The following is a 13,656-nucleotide window of genomic DNA, read 5'->3' as shown; positions in this document are numbered from 1 at the left end:
TGTGCATGCGATGCGAGAGAACGCGTGGACTTCCCTTTTTGACTCACTTGTGTAAACAAAGTGAGTCTATTTTTAACCCGGTGTTCGGTTGTCTGTTTGTTTGTGTGTGTGTCTGTGTGTGTGTGTCTGTGTGTCCGTGGTAAACTTTAACATTGACATTTTCTCTGCAAATACTTTGTCAGTTGACACCAAATTTGGCATAAAAATAGGAAAAATTCAGTTCTTTCCAGTCATCTTGTTTAAAACAATATTGCACCTTTGGGATGGGCACAAAAAAATAAAAAAGAAGCCTAATTATATGCAAACTGCATTTACTGTTATATTTATATTTTTTGTATTCTCTAAACTTGGCACTTTGACCTCTTATTCTGACACAACAACAAGAGGAGTCATTATTATCATTTTTTGTTCAAACAGGAACTTCTTTTGCTAGGCATGGAATTTTTATTTATTTTGCAAACGTTTTGGGAAAGGGAAATTACTCTGTAATTAATGCTAAGGGACTTAATTTATCACAAGTGAGTCTTGAAGGCCTTGCCTCTCTTGTTCTATTTACGTTATGACGTCCAGAGCAGGGAGGTTACTCCTCCAAACCCCAACTGTTGTTGTTTTTCAGTTATCTTTCTTCTCAGGTTCCCAATAGTTTGTTATCCTGTTGGTCGAATGAAAACGGGCGGATGAATGGGGAACAAATTTTGTGTGTTGCGTGTGTGTGCGTGCGTGCGTGCGTGCGTGCGTGTGTGTGTGTGTGTATGTGTGTGTGTGTGTGAAAATCACTGTGAAGTCCTTTTAGAACACTAAATCTGTGTGTGTGTGTGTGTGTGTGTGTGTGTGTGTGTGAACATCACCGTGAAGTCCTATTGGATCAACCGCAAAATGTGCCATGTGTGTGGACTTGGCTAGTCAATCAAATCGTGTTTGGAATTAATGATCCTTAGTTCAATCCGCGATGCAAAATTAATGTAATCCACGAAATAGGAACACACACGCATTTTGGGAAACACCAAGATTTCGTTTAATTCATTTAATTTTATTTTCGTTATTTTAATGTCAGATAACACCTAGAGATACCAAGTTGTTGATATTGAACAGGACCATTTTTCATGGAACAAGAAACGTGCTTTCCCACAAATATATCGAACAGTTTCACACTACACCGCTTCCATATTGCCGACAAGACAGCGGCTACATGATAGTGTGTGGAGTGGAGTCACATTGCCATTTTGGGACAAGACAGCGGCTGCATGATGCTTGGAGCGGAGTTGGAGCAGACCCTTGTGTCGTGAAACAGAACCAGAACTCTGCAACACACAACAGCAGAAACAGATGAGAGCTGGCTCTAAACAGCAACAGCAACAGCAGCAACAACAACAACAAAACAGCAACAGCAACAAATACAGCAGCAACAACAACAACAACAACAGCAGGAACGACAACAAAAACAGCAACAACAAAACAGCAGCAGCAACAACAACTGCAACAGCAGCAGCAACAGCAACAACAACAACAGGTCAACACTAATTATCTACAGCACCAATATTCCGTTGCTCCCACAATACAGGCATGCATACACACACCTCATTCTCTCTCTCTCTCTCTACACACACACACACACACACACACACACACACACACACACACACACACACACACACACACACACACACACACACACACACACACACACACACACACAGAGGCTACCATTGACTGGCCGCAAGAGGGGTGGGAAAAGATCTCTGATGCCAGGAACGTGGCGTCTAGCGTGTTGCTCAGTCTATTGTATTTGGAAAAGCCCACAGAGACTCTGTTTCGTTTTGAAGAAATTTGCACAATGTTGGTTTGGAAATTATGCCGATATTCATTTGATTTGCAAAGCATCGTGCTGTACCTTTCATGCTACACTTACGGCCGCTCCCCCTTTCTACCTTTATTTCTTTGAGGCGATCGATGGTGTGATGGTCTTGTACCTGTTCTTTCTGGTATTCTTTGACTTTTTCTGAGGATTTCCGATTTCCCTAGATGTAGGCCGCTCGTTGTTGTTGCGTTACCAGCAAGTCTGTCAGCTTGCTCATGTCCCTTGACACCTGCGTGTCCCGGGCTACTAGTATGACCATGTAAGTTTTTGAATCTGAAAGTTGCGCATTGCCTCATGGCACTCTGGGCTTCTCATTCCACTTTCAGTTTTCTGTATGAGGTTCATTGAGACCGTAAGAATCATGACATGTTGGTTTCCAGGCATATGGATAGATGATAACCACTGGAGAGCATATGTCACAGCTTCAACTTCCATCGTTAGGCTGGAGGTTGTGACTTTGTAGGCAGCACTCTCTTCCATAATTGTTTTGGGGTGGTTGGGAGGGTGGGAATGGGTGTATGTGTGTGTGCTTGTATAAGTGTGTGTGTGTGTGTGTGTGTGTGTGTGTGTGTGTGTGTGTGTGTGTGTGTGTGTGCCGTGGAAGCTGCGATACGAAGCCTAGGAATGAGTGTGTGGAGGAGGGGGGAGGTGTGCAGGGTAATTTAGGAGTGTGTGTGTGTGTGTCTGTGTGTGTGTGTGTGTGGCATCTGCTTGGCAGATGTGGTGTAGCGTATATGGATTTGTCCGAACGCAGTGACACCTCCTTGAGCTACTGATACTGATACTATCCACTGTACGCATGTACATATACGTAAGTTGTTTATTCGTGTTATCAGCACAGTGTCCAAACCCTCATTCACTTTTCATCCCGATCTAGAACCAGATTTAGAACATTTCATTTGTCAGCAATTCACACAAACTCATTTTATCGAATCAACCATGCTGCCAATGAGGTTGACTTCATCTATCATGGCTTGGAAATATATGACCAGGAATGACCAGACATAACTTGACAATGACTTCACCTGACCTGGTTTGTATGACCTGATGTGACCTGACATAATTTGACTTGACCTAGTTTGACGTCACTTGGACTGAACAGACCCAGTAAGCAAACAAAGAAAGCAGCCAGTAGTCAGTCAACTAACTGACTAACCAACCAGCCAATCAACTAATCAGTCAACTAACCAACCAGCCAATCAACTAATCAGTCAACTAACCAGCCAACTAACCAACCAGCCAATCAACCAATCAGTCAACTAACCAGCCAACTAACCAACCAGCCAATCAACCAATCAGTCAACTAACCAGCCAACTAACCAACCAGCCAATCAACCAATCAGTCAACTAACCAGCCAACTAACCAACCAGCCAATCAACTAATCAGTCAACTAACCAGCCAACTAACCAACCAACCAACTGTTCAGTCAACTAACTAACTAACTAACTAACTAACTAACCTACCATCCAATCAACCAATCAGTCAACTGATTAACATATAACTAACCAACCAACCAACCAAACAACCACAAATTCATATGATCATACTTTCACACACACACACACACACACACACACACACACACACACACACACACACACACACACACACACACACACACACACACACACACACACACGCACGCACACACACACACACACACACACACACACGCACGCACGCACGCACACACACACACACACACACACACACACACACACACACACACACACACACACACACACACACACACACCAGTGCCCATCACTGATGGGTGTTAGTGTGCGACCCGGACCTGTCCGTGGGAATCTTGAGGCTGTCCTCCGCGATGAACTGGGCCAGCTTCTGTGCATACTGGTGCTTGGTAGTGTCGTTGCAGCGGTCCTGGTTGTGGTACAGCTGCACTACAGCCATGGGTGCACTGGAACCCGCCCTCACCATCAGGCAGTCCGTCTGCACCTCAGCCGTCACGTGCTGAGACGACAACCAAAGCATGGATAACATGAAACAGGGACCCAGCTACAAACAACACAAAACAGTGACTCAGTTTCAAATAACACTAAACGGTGACTAGGATTCAATTAACACTAAACGGTGACTCGGCTCCGAATAGCAGAAAACGGTGACTCCTTTTCTATCAACACAAAACAGTGACCCAGTTTCAATAGCACAAAACAGTGACCCAACTACAAATAACATGAAACAGTGACATAGTTTCAATAACACAAAACAGTGACCCAACTACAAATAACATGAAACAGTGACACAGTTTCAATAACACAAAACAGTGACCCAACTACAAATAACATGAAACAGTGACCCAGTTTCAATAGCACAAAACAGTGACCCAACTACAAATAACATGAAACAGTGACATAGTTTCAATAGCACAAAACAGTGACCCAACTACAAATAACATGAAACAGTGGCACAGTTTCAATAACACAAAACAGTGACCCACATACAAATAACACAAAACAGTGACCCACATACAAATAACATGAAACAGTGACCCACATACAAATAACATGAAACAGTGACCCACATACAAATAACATGAAACAGTGACCAAACTACAAAAACTTGAAACAGCGACCCAGTTACAAAAAGCATGAAATAGTGACCCAACTAAAAATAACACAAAACAGTGACTCAGTTTCAATAAAAACAAAACAGTGACCCAGCTTCAGTAACGAAAAACAGTGACTCAGTTTCACTGACACAAAACAGTGACCCAGTTTCAATAGCACAAAACAGTGACCCAGCTTCAATAACACAAAACAGTGACCCAGTTTCAATAGCACAAAACAGTGACCCAACTACAAATAACATGAAACAGTGACACAGTTTCAATAACACAAAACAGTGACCCAACTACAAATAACATGAAACAGTGACACAGTTTCAATAACACAAAACAGTGACCCAACTACAAATAACATGAAACAGTGACCCAAATAACATGAAACAGTGACCCAGCTACAAATAGCACAAAACAGTGACCCAGTTTCAAATAACACGAAACAGTGACCCAACTACAAATAACACTAAACAGTGACCCAACTGCAAATAACACTAAACAGTGATCCAACTACAAATAACACTAAACAGTGATCCAACTACAAATAACACTAAACAGTGACCCAATTTCAGTAACACAAAACAGTGACTCAGTTTCAATAAACACAAAACAGTGACCCAACTACAAATAACGCTAAACAGTGACCCAACTTCAAATAACGCTAAACAGTGACCCAACTTCAAATAACGCTAAACAGTGACCCAACTTCAAATAACGCTAAACAGTGACCCAACTTCAAATAACGCTAAACAGTGACCCAACTTCAAATAACACTAAACGGTGACTCGGCTTCAAATAACAGAAAACGGTGACCAAGTTTCAACAACACAAAACAGTGAACCAGTTTCAATAAGAACAAAACAGTGACTCAGCTTCAGTAACATAAAACAGTGACCCAGTTTCAATAAACACAAAACAGTGATTCAGCTTCAAATAACAGAAGACGGTGACTCAGCTTCAGTAACATAACACAGTGACTCTGTTTCAATGATACAAAACAGTGACAGCTTCAGTAATATAAAACAGTGGCTCGGTTTCACTAAAATTAAGTCACCTGGATATAAGATCAACACTGTTAAACAAGGGGATATAAACACTGATCAATAAAGGGAGATTAACACTGTTCAATAAAGGGAGATAGCACCGTTCAATAAAGGGAGCTAAACACCGTTCAACAAAGGGTGATGAACACTGTCCAATAAAGGGAGATAACACTGTTCAACAAAGGGAGATAAACACTGTTCAGGGAAGAGAGATAAATACTGTTCAATAAAGGGAAATAAACACTGTTCAATAAAGGGAGATGAACACTGTTCAATGAAGGGAGATAAACACCGTTCAAAAAAAAGAGATAAACACTGTTCAACAAAGGGAGATAAACACTGTTCAACAAAGGGAGAAAAACACTGTTCAACAACGGGAGATGAACACTGTTCAGGGAAGAGAGATAAATACTGTTCAATAAAGGGAAATAAACACCGTTCAACAAAGGGAGATAAACTGTTCAGGGAAGAGAGATAAACACTGTTCAATAAAGGGATATAAGCACTGTTCAATAAAGGGAGATAAACACTGTTCAATAAAGGGAGATAAACACTGTTCAGGGAAGAGAGATAAATACTGCTCAACAAAGGGAAATAAACACCGTTCAACCAAGGGAGATAAACACTGTTGAAGCAAGGGACAAGGTGACAAACGTAGGCAGGAAAACAGCACCACAACAGAACCAGTGCAGTGTGGAAGCATCAAGGACTGCTGCAGCCAAACACAACGACAGAGGAGCCTTCCGCAAAACAAACACACAAACAAATAAACAGAAAGACAAATAAAGTCAAGAACGCAGATTATGCAAAAACCAAGTGTATCATGTACTGGCTATATTGTTTTACACTTGAACATTGTATTGAGGCCCCCGATCTTTCTGTATGTGTGGTAGTGGATGTGTGCGTGTGTGTGTGTGTGTGTGTGTGTGTGTGTGTGTGTGTGTGCGTGCGTGCGTGCGTGCGTGCGTGCGTGCGTGTGTGTGTGTGTGTGTGTGTGTGTGTGTGTGCAGTAGGTGTGACAGGTGGATGTGCATTGTTAATGCTTATTTGAAATGTGAAATCTGTGCACAGAAAATAAATGTCTCTCCAACGTGTGTGCACTCTCTCTCCGAGCCTCATAATTCATTTGCCTTGATAGAAAGAGAGTAGGAGGCACAGACGGACAGACAGGCAAGCAGACAGGCAGACAGACATACTTATGTTCATACAGACAGACAGGCAGGCACTCAGACAAACGGACAGACAGGCAGACAGACACACTTATGTTCATAAAAAAGACAGACAGGCACTCAGACAAACGGACAGACAGGCAGACGGACATACTTATGTTCATACAGACAGACAGGCAGGCACTCAGACAAACGGACAGGCAGGCAAACAGACACACTTATGTTCATAAAAAAAGACAGGCAGGCACTCAGACAAACGGACAGACAGGCAGACAGACATACTTATGTTCATACAGACAGACAGGCAGGCACTCAGACAAACGGACAGACAGGCAGACAGACATACTTATGTTCATACAGACAGACAGGCAGTCACTCAGACAAACGGACAGACAGGCAGACAGACACACTTATGTTCATAAAAAGACAGGCAGGCACTCAGACAAACGGACAGACAGGCAGACGGACATACTTATGTTCATACAGACAGACAGGCAGGCAGTCAGACAAACGGACAGACAGGCAGACAGACATACTTAAGTTCATACAGATAGACAGGCAGGCAGTCAGACAAACGGACAGACAGGCAGTCAGACATACTTATGTTCATGCAGACAGACAGGCAGGCAGTCAGACAAACGGACAGACAGGCAGACAGACATACTTATGTTCATACAGACAGAAAGGCAGACAGACATACTTATGTTTATACAGACAGACAGGCAGGCAGTCAGACAAACGGACAGACAGACAGGCAGTCAGACAGACAGAAAGACAGTCAGACAGAGAGACGGACAGACAGACAGATGAGACAAGCAGGCAGACAGGCAGGCAGACAGGCAGGCAGTCAGGGAAACGGACAGACAGACAGGCAGACAGGAAGTCAGATAGACAGACAGACGGACAAACAGGCAGTCAGACAGACAGACAGACAGACAACAGGCGGTCAGACAGACGGACAAACAGGCAGTCAGACAGACGGACAAACAGGCAGGCAGACAGACAGACGGACAGCAGAGAGACCTGCACTTGAGTGGAGAACTCCTTGGCCAGTATGTCTGAGAACTGGTTGAGGAACTCCCTGGGCAGCGACCCGCCCGGCACGTTGGTCCTCACGATGGCCGCCACCTTCACCGTCATGCTGAAGCCGTTGACTGGGGCTCGTTTCCGCTCCTGCTGGACATAGACAATGCTGGATAATGTGGTGTGGCTGACAGAGCAATGTGGTGTGGCTGACGGAGCAATGTGGTGTGGCTGACGGAGATCAATGTGGTGTGGCTGACATGAAACAATGTGGTGTGGCTGACAGAGATCAATGTGGTGACTGACAGAGATCAATGCTGTGGCAGAGATCAATGTGGTGGCTGACAGAGATCAATGTTGTGTAGCTGTCAGATCAATGTGGTGTGGCTGACAGAGCAATGTGGTGTGGCTGACAGAGATCAATGTTGTGACTGACAGAGATCAATGTGGTGTAGCTGTCAGAGATCAATGTGGTGTGGCTGACAGAGATCAATGTTGTGACTGACAGAGATCAATGTTGTGGCTGACAGAGATCAATGTGGTGTGGCTGACAGAGATCAATGTTGTGACTGACAGAGATCAATGTGGTGTGGCTGACAGAGATCAATGTTGTGACTGACAGAGATCAATGTTGTGGCTGACAGAGATCAATGTGGTGTGGCTGACAGAGATCAATGTTGTGACTGACAGAGATCAATGTTGTGGCTGACAGAGATCAATGTTGTGTAGCTGTCAGATCAATGTGGTGTAGCTGACAGAGCAATGTGGTGTGGCTGACAGAGATCAATGTTGTGACTGACAGAGATCAATGTGGTGTAGCTGTCAGAGATCAATGTGGTGTGGCTGACAGAGATCAATGTTGTGGCTGACAGAGATCAATGTGGTGTAGCTGTCAGATCAATGTGGTGTGGATGACAGAGATCAATGTGGTGTGGCTGTCAGATCAATGTGGTGTAGCTGTCAGATCAATGTGGTGTGGCTGACAGAGATCAATGTGGTGTGGCTGACAGAGATCAATGTGGTGACTGACAGAGATCAATGTTGTGGCTGACAGAGATCAATGTGGTGTGGCTGTCAGAGATCAATGTGGTGTAGCTGTCAGAGATCAATGTGGTGTGGCTGACAGAGATCAATGTGGTGACTGACAGAGATCAATGTTGTGGCTGACAGAGATCAATGTGGTGTAGCTGTCAGAGATCAATGTGGTGTGGCTGACAGAGATCAATGTTGTGACTGACAGAGCAATGTGGTGACTGACAGAGATCAATGCTGTGGCAGAGATCAATGTGGTGTGGCTGTCAGATCAATGTGGTGGCTGACAGAGATCAATGTGGTGTGGCTGTCAGATCAATGTGGTGTGGATGACAGAGATCAATGTGGTGTAGCTGTCAGATCAATGTGGTGTGGATGAGAGATCAATGTGGTGTGGCTGTCAGATCAATGTGGTGGCTGACAGAGATCAATGTGGTGTGGCTGTCAGATCAATGTGGTGTGGATGTCAGATCAATGTGGTGTAGCTGTCAGATCAATGTGGTGTGGATGACAGATCAATGTGGTGTAGCTGTCAGATCAATGTGGTGTGGATGACAGATCAATGTGGTGTAGCTGACAGATCAATGTGGTGTAGCTGTCAGATCAATGTGGTGTAGCTGTCAGATCAATGTGGTGTGGCTGTCAGATCAATGTGGTGTGGATGAGAGATCAATGTGGTGTGGCTGACAGATCAATGTGGTGGCTGACAGAGATCAATGTTGGTAGCTGTCAGATCAATGTAGTGTGGCTGACAGGTGGTGTGGCTGACAGATATTAAAGGCTGACAGAAATCAATGTGGTGTGGAGAGAGAGAGAGAGAGAGAGAGAGAGAGAGAGACACACACACACACACACACACACAAACACACACACACACACGATGGTATGGTCAAAACTATAGCAAAAGAAATGAAGAAGAGGTGAAAACTAAGTGCTCCTTTGTATGCGAACAGATGTTCACATCAAGCCATGTCAGTAGTGTAACATCAAGCCATGTCAGTAGTGTAACATCAAGCCATGTCAATAGTGTAACATCAAGCCATGTCAGTAGTGTAACATCAAGCCATGTCAATAGTGTAACATCAAGCCATGTCAGTAGTGTAACATCAAGCCATGTCAGTAGTGTAAGATCAAGCCATGTCAATAGTGTAACATCACGCCATGTCAGTAGTGTAACATAAAACCGTGTCAATAGTATAACATCAAGCCATACCAGTAGCGTAACATCAAGCCACAAGAGTGTAACACCAAGCCATGTCAGTAGAGTAACAGAAACATCACGATATCCCCCATTGGACAGGTTCAACAGTCACCCATCGATGGAAATAACATAACAAACCCCTCTCTGTCTGTACCTTTCTGTCTGTCACTCACTCATTTCATTTGCCTGAAGAAGAGCCTGTGGCTCGATACGTCGCCTCGACTTTTACCAAGATTCTTTTTATCTACCTCTTAATGTGTTGTAGTGCCCCCCCATTCCCCCACTCATTTATATCACCTGACCATGGAAGTGCCACGCAAGGCCATTGTCCAAACAGTAGCAGTGGGCACCAACAGTCACAGAAAACAGGGCTCAAAGACATGATGGACACACGTCCCCCACACAGTGAGCACAAGATGTGACACGGTTTCGTTCCACGTCATGTTCACTCACCTGTGTCTCCGGTTAGACGGCCGTGGATCTTTCTCCAGACCACTGAGGAAGCGTGACGGCTCTCCTCACTGCAGGCAAAGAGCAGAAACAACAAGGAAAGAGCAGAAACAACACTTGACGGCTCTCCTCACTGCAGGCAAAGAGCAGAAACAACAAGGAAAGAGCAGAAACAACACTTGACGGCTCTCCTCACTGCAGAAAAAGACCAGAAACAACAAGAAAAGAGCAGAAACAACACTTGACGGCTCTCCTCACTGCAGAAAAAGACCAGAAACAACAAGAAAAGAGCAGAAACAACACTTGACGGCTCTCCTCACTGCAGAAAAAGACCAGAAACAACGAGCAGAAACAACACGGAAAGACCAGTCCCACAGGTACTCGCTTCGATCCCCGCTGTGAATTGATCACACGGCATGTACCCCGTACCCGTACCCCGATCAGTTCAGCGTCGCCAGGTCAACACTATCTGTCGAATCAATAACAACGCCACCACCCCGTGTACAACCCCCAACACCCCGCGCCGCTGCTACTGCGGAACTGACACGTCTCCTCTCTGGCTGGCGGCGGCTTCCAGCCCTCTGGTCTCCGTTCTGGACTCCGCCACCACCTTCCACCCCCTTCCTACCCCTCCACCCCCCGCCCCCTCAGTTTACGTTACCTCCACTGCCGTCCCATCCACCCCCCCCCCCCTCCTCCCACCTCCACCCTTCCACCGTGGACAAACAGCATACTTCGTCCACCTACCCTGTTGTTAAAGCCTCAGCGATGCCACCTTCTCAACCCCCCCCCCCCCCACCTCCCTTCCCGCTGCCGCCCCTCCCTTCCCCCTCCCCCCTTCCCTGTCCCCCTTCTAAGAGGAGTGTAGGTCTATATCCCCTTTTGTGTTTTTATAAGTGCGGCCTCAGTGCCCGCGGCAGTTCGTGTTGGGGAATAATATTCCGTGCTGGGTTTGTCGTCCTCAGACACTCATACCTCAATGGTTTGTCAGAGGTACTGTACTCAAAACTGAGTGTCTGCTGGCAGTGTACACGTACTTGTGCGAGAGCGCGCGCGTCACGGGTGGTGCACACAAGACGTACTGTACGCATACATGAACAAAGCTGTGTGTACTTTGATACATGGACGTAATTATACTGTTTCGTGCACCGCTTCTCCTTTCTTTTAAGTTGAAATCCAGAGCTCAGAAGACTATTTTATTCCACGTTCAATCCACCTTTTAAAATCTTGAGAACTTGTGGGTTTGTATGTGTGCATATGTGTGTGTGTGTGTGTGTGTGTGTGTGTGTGTGTGTGTGTGTGTCTGTCTGTCTGTCTGTCTGTGTGTTCACTGAGGCTTAAAAAACGTGACAACTGGTTATTATGAATGTACAATATGTAGGATGAGTTTCAGTTTCAGTTTCAGTAGCTCAAGGAGGCGTCACTGCGTTCGGACAAAACCATATACGCTACACCACATCTGCCAAACAGATGCCTGACCAGCAGCGTAACCCAACGCGCTTAGAATTGTAGGATGAGTAATGTGCAATATGCAGGGTGAATACTCAATGGAATATGCCTGATGTTAACGTTGATATTCTAAATATATTTCTGTTAATAATTACGATGTAATGATTAAAATTAATTGCAATGTTTTTAAAGCGAATGTGTGAAATGCTTTTATTTGAGAACATATGTTTATTACTCCTGTTTAATCAAGTAATCCGTGTGTGTGTGGTGGGTGTGGGGTGGATGGCTGCGGGTGTATGCTGATTATCTGGTTGTGGTTTTCCGCACCCGATGCAATTTATCTCTATTCTTATCTTATCTATCTATTATAATCAATGCGCAATATAGTAGGTTACGCTCATAATTATATTCAAAATAATGTTTCTTAATTCTTTCTGTTTTTACACTGATTAAGAATACTAGTTATTACCTGGATGAATGTATGAAACGGTGTATGTGATATTTTTACACTTGTGTCTTCGTTATGTTCGTAAAAGCTGTTGTTGACTTTTACAGTTATGGTCCCCATGTTGTTTACTTGTCTATGTTGTGATAATGCACCTGACCAAATTTCTCTAGTTGGAGATAATAAAGTTATTCTTATCTTATCTTATCTTGTCTTATATCATCTTCTTACTCTCCCTGAATCTGTATGTCTGTCTGACTTGTTTCATATTTTCTCTCTCTGTCACTGTCTGTCTTCACTCTGTATGTCTGCCCACCGCCCCCCTCTCTCTCTCTCTCCACTCTGTCTCTGACTCTGTGTCTCTATGTACTGATGGTTCTGCATTATGTTTGGAAGCTAGACCCGTTTACAGTTGGAACTCAGTGATTTGATATCAAGTTTTACATATGTGTTGCATTATGCTGTTTGATTTGTATCATGTTCACATCATTGGCCGTTATATGGATATTCATGGTCTTGAATCTTAAATCTGTCTCTGTCTCTGTTTCTCTGTCTCTCTCTCTCTCTCTCTCTCTCTCTCTCTCTCTCTGTGTGTGTGTGTGTGTGTGTGTGTGTGTGTGTGTACCTCCTTTTCCTGCCACTCTCCCCGTGTCTTTATGATCTCTACGTGACACCCCACCCCACCCCAAACACCACCACCCCTCTCCCCCTGTCTATATTACTGATCTCTACGTTTCACCTCCCCCACCACCCCGCCCCTTCTGTCTGTCTCACCCCCCCCCCCTTCCCTTTTTACCCTCTCCCCTTTCCATCCATAACCACCACAAAAAAACGTCCACCACTCTGGCAGCAAGACACTTAATTCCCACCCGGGGTAGACTGCCAGTCAAGTGCGCAGTGTATCAAGGAGACACTTAGTTCCCACCCGGGGTATACACTGTCGGTCAAGTGCGCAGTGTATTAAGAAGACACTTAGTTCCCACCCGGGGTATACACTGTCAGTCAAGTGCGCAGTGTATTAAGGAGACACTTAGTTCCCACCCGGGGTATACACTGTCAGTCAAGTGCGCAGTGTATTAAGGAGACACTCAGTTCCCACCCGGGGTATATACACTGCCAGTCAAGTGCGCAGTGTATTAAGGACACACTCAGTTCCCACCCGGGGTATATACACTGCCAGTCAAGTGCGCAGTGTATTAAGGAGACACTTAGGTCACACCCGGGGTATACACTGCCAGTCAAGTGCGCAGTGCATTACAGAGGCACGTAGTTCCCGCCCGGGGTACACTGCCAGTGAAGTGCGCAGTGTATTAAGGAGACACTCAGTTCCCACCCGGGGTATACACTGTCAGTCAAGTGCAGAGTGTATTAAGGAGACACTTAGTTTCCACCCGGGGTAGACTG

At 44.9% G+C, this 13,656-nt stretch overlaps 1 protein-coding gene across 1 annotated transcript; it reads right to left on the bottom strand.

The window, feature by feature from the left end:
- Positions 1-1,007: 1,007 nt before the first annotated feature.
- Positions 1,008-10,852, bottom strand: LOC143284312 (uncharacterized). The gene is made up of 4 exons (XM_076591018.1): positions 10,362-10,852; positions 7,676-7,825; positions 3,655-3,833; positions 1,008-1,301 (listed from the first exon to the last, which is right to left on the bottom strand). The coding sequence occupies exons 2-4, from the start codon at positions 7,790-7,792 to the stop codon at positions 1,211-1,213; spliced, it is 387 nt and encodes a 128-aa protein (XP_076447133.1). The 5' UTR covers positions 7,793-7,825; positions 10,362-10,852; the 3' UTR covers positions 1,008-1,210.
- Positions 10,853-13,656: the final 2,804 nt, after the last annotated feature.

This window comes from Babylonia areolata, chromosome 7 (genome assembly GCF_041734735.1).
Source record: "Babylonia areolata isolate BAREFJ2019XMU chromosome 7, ASM4173473v1, whole genome shotgun sequence".
NCBI classification, from domain to species: domain Eukaryota; kingdom Metazoa; phylum Mollusca; class Gastropoda; order Neogastropoda; family Buccinidae; genus Babylonia; species Babylonia areolata.
The sequence above is the reverse complement of the archived record's forward strand: the minus strand, read 5'-3'. Positions and strand labels throughout refer to the sequence as shown.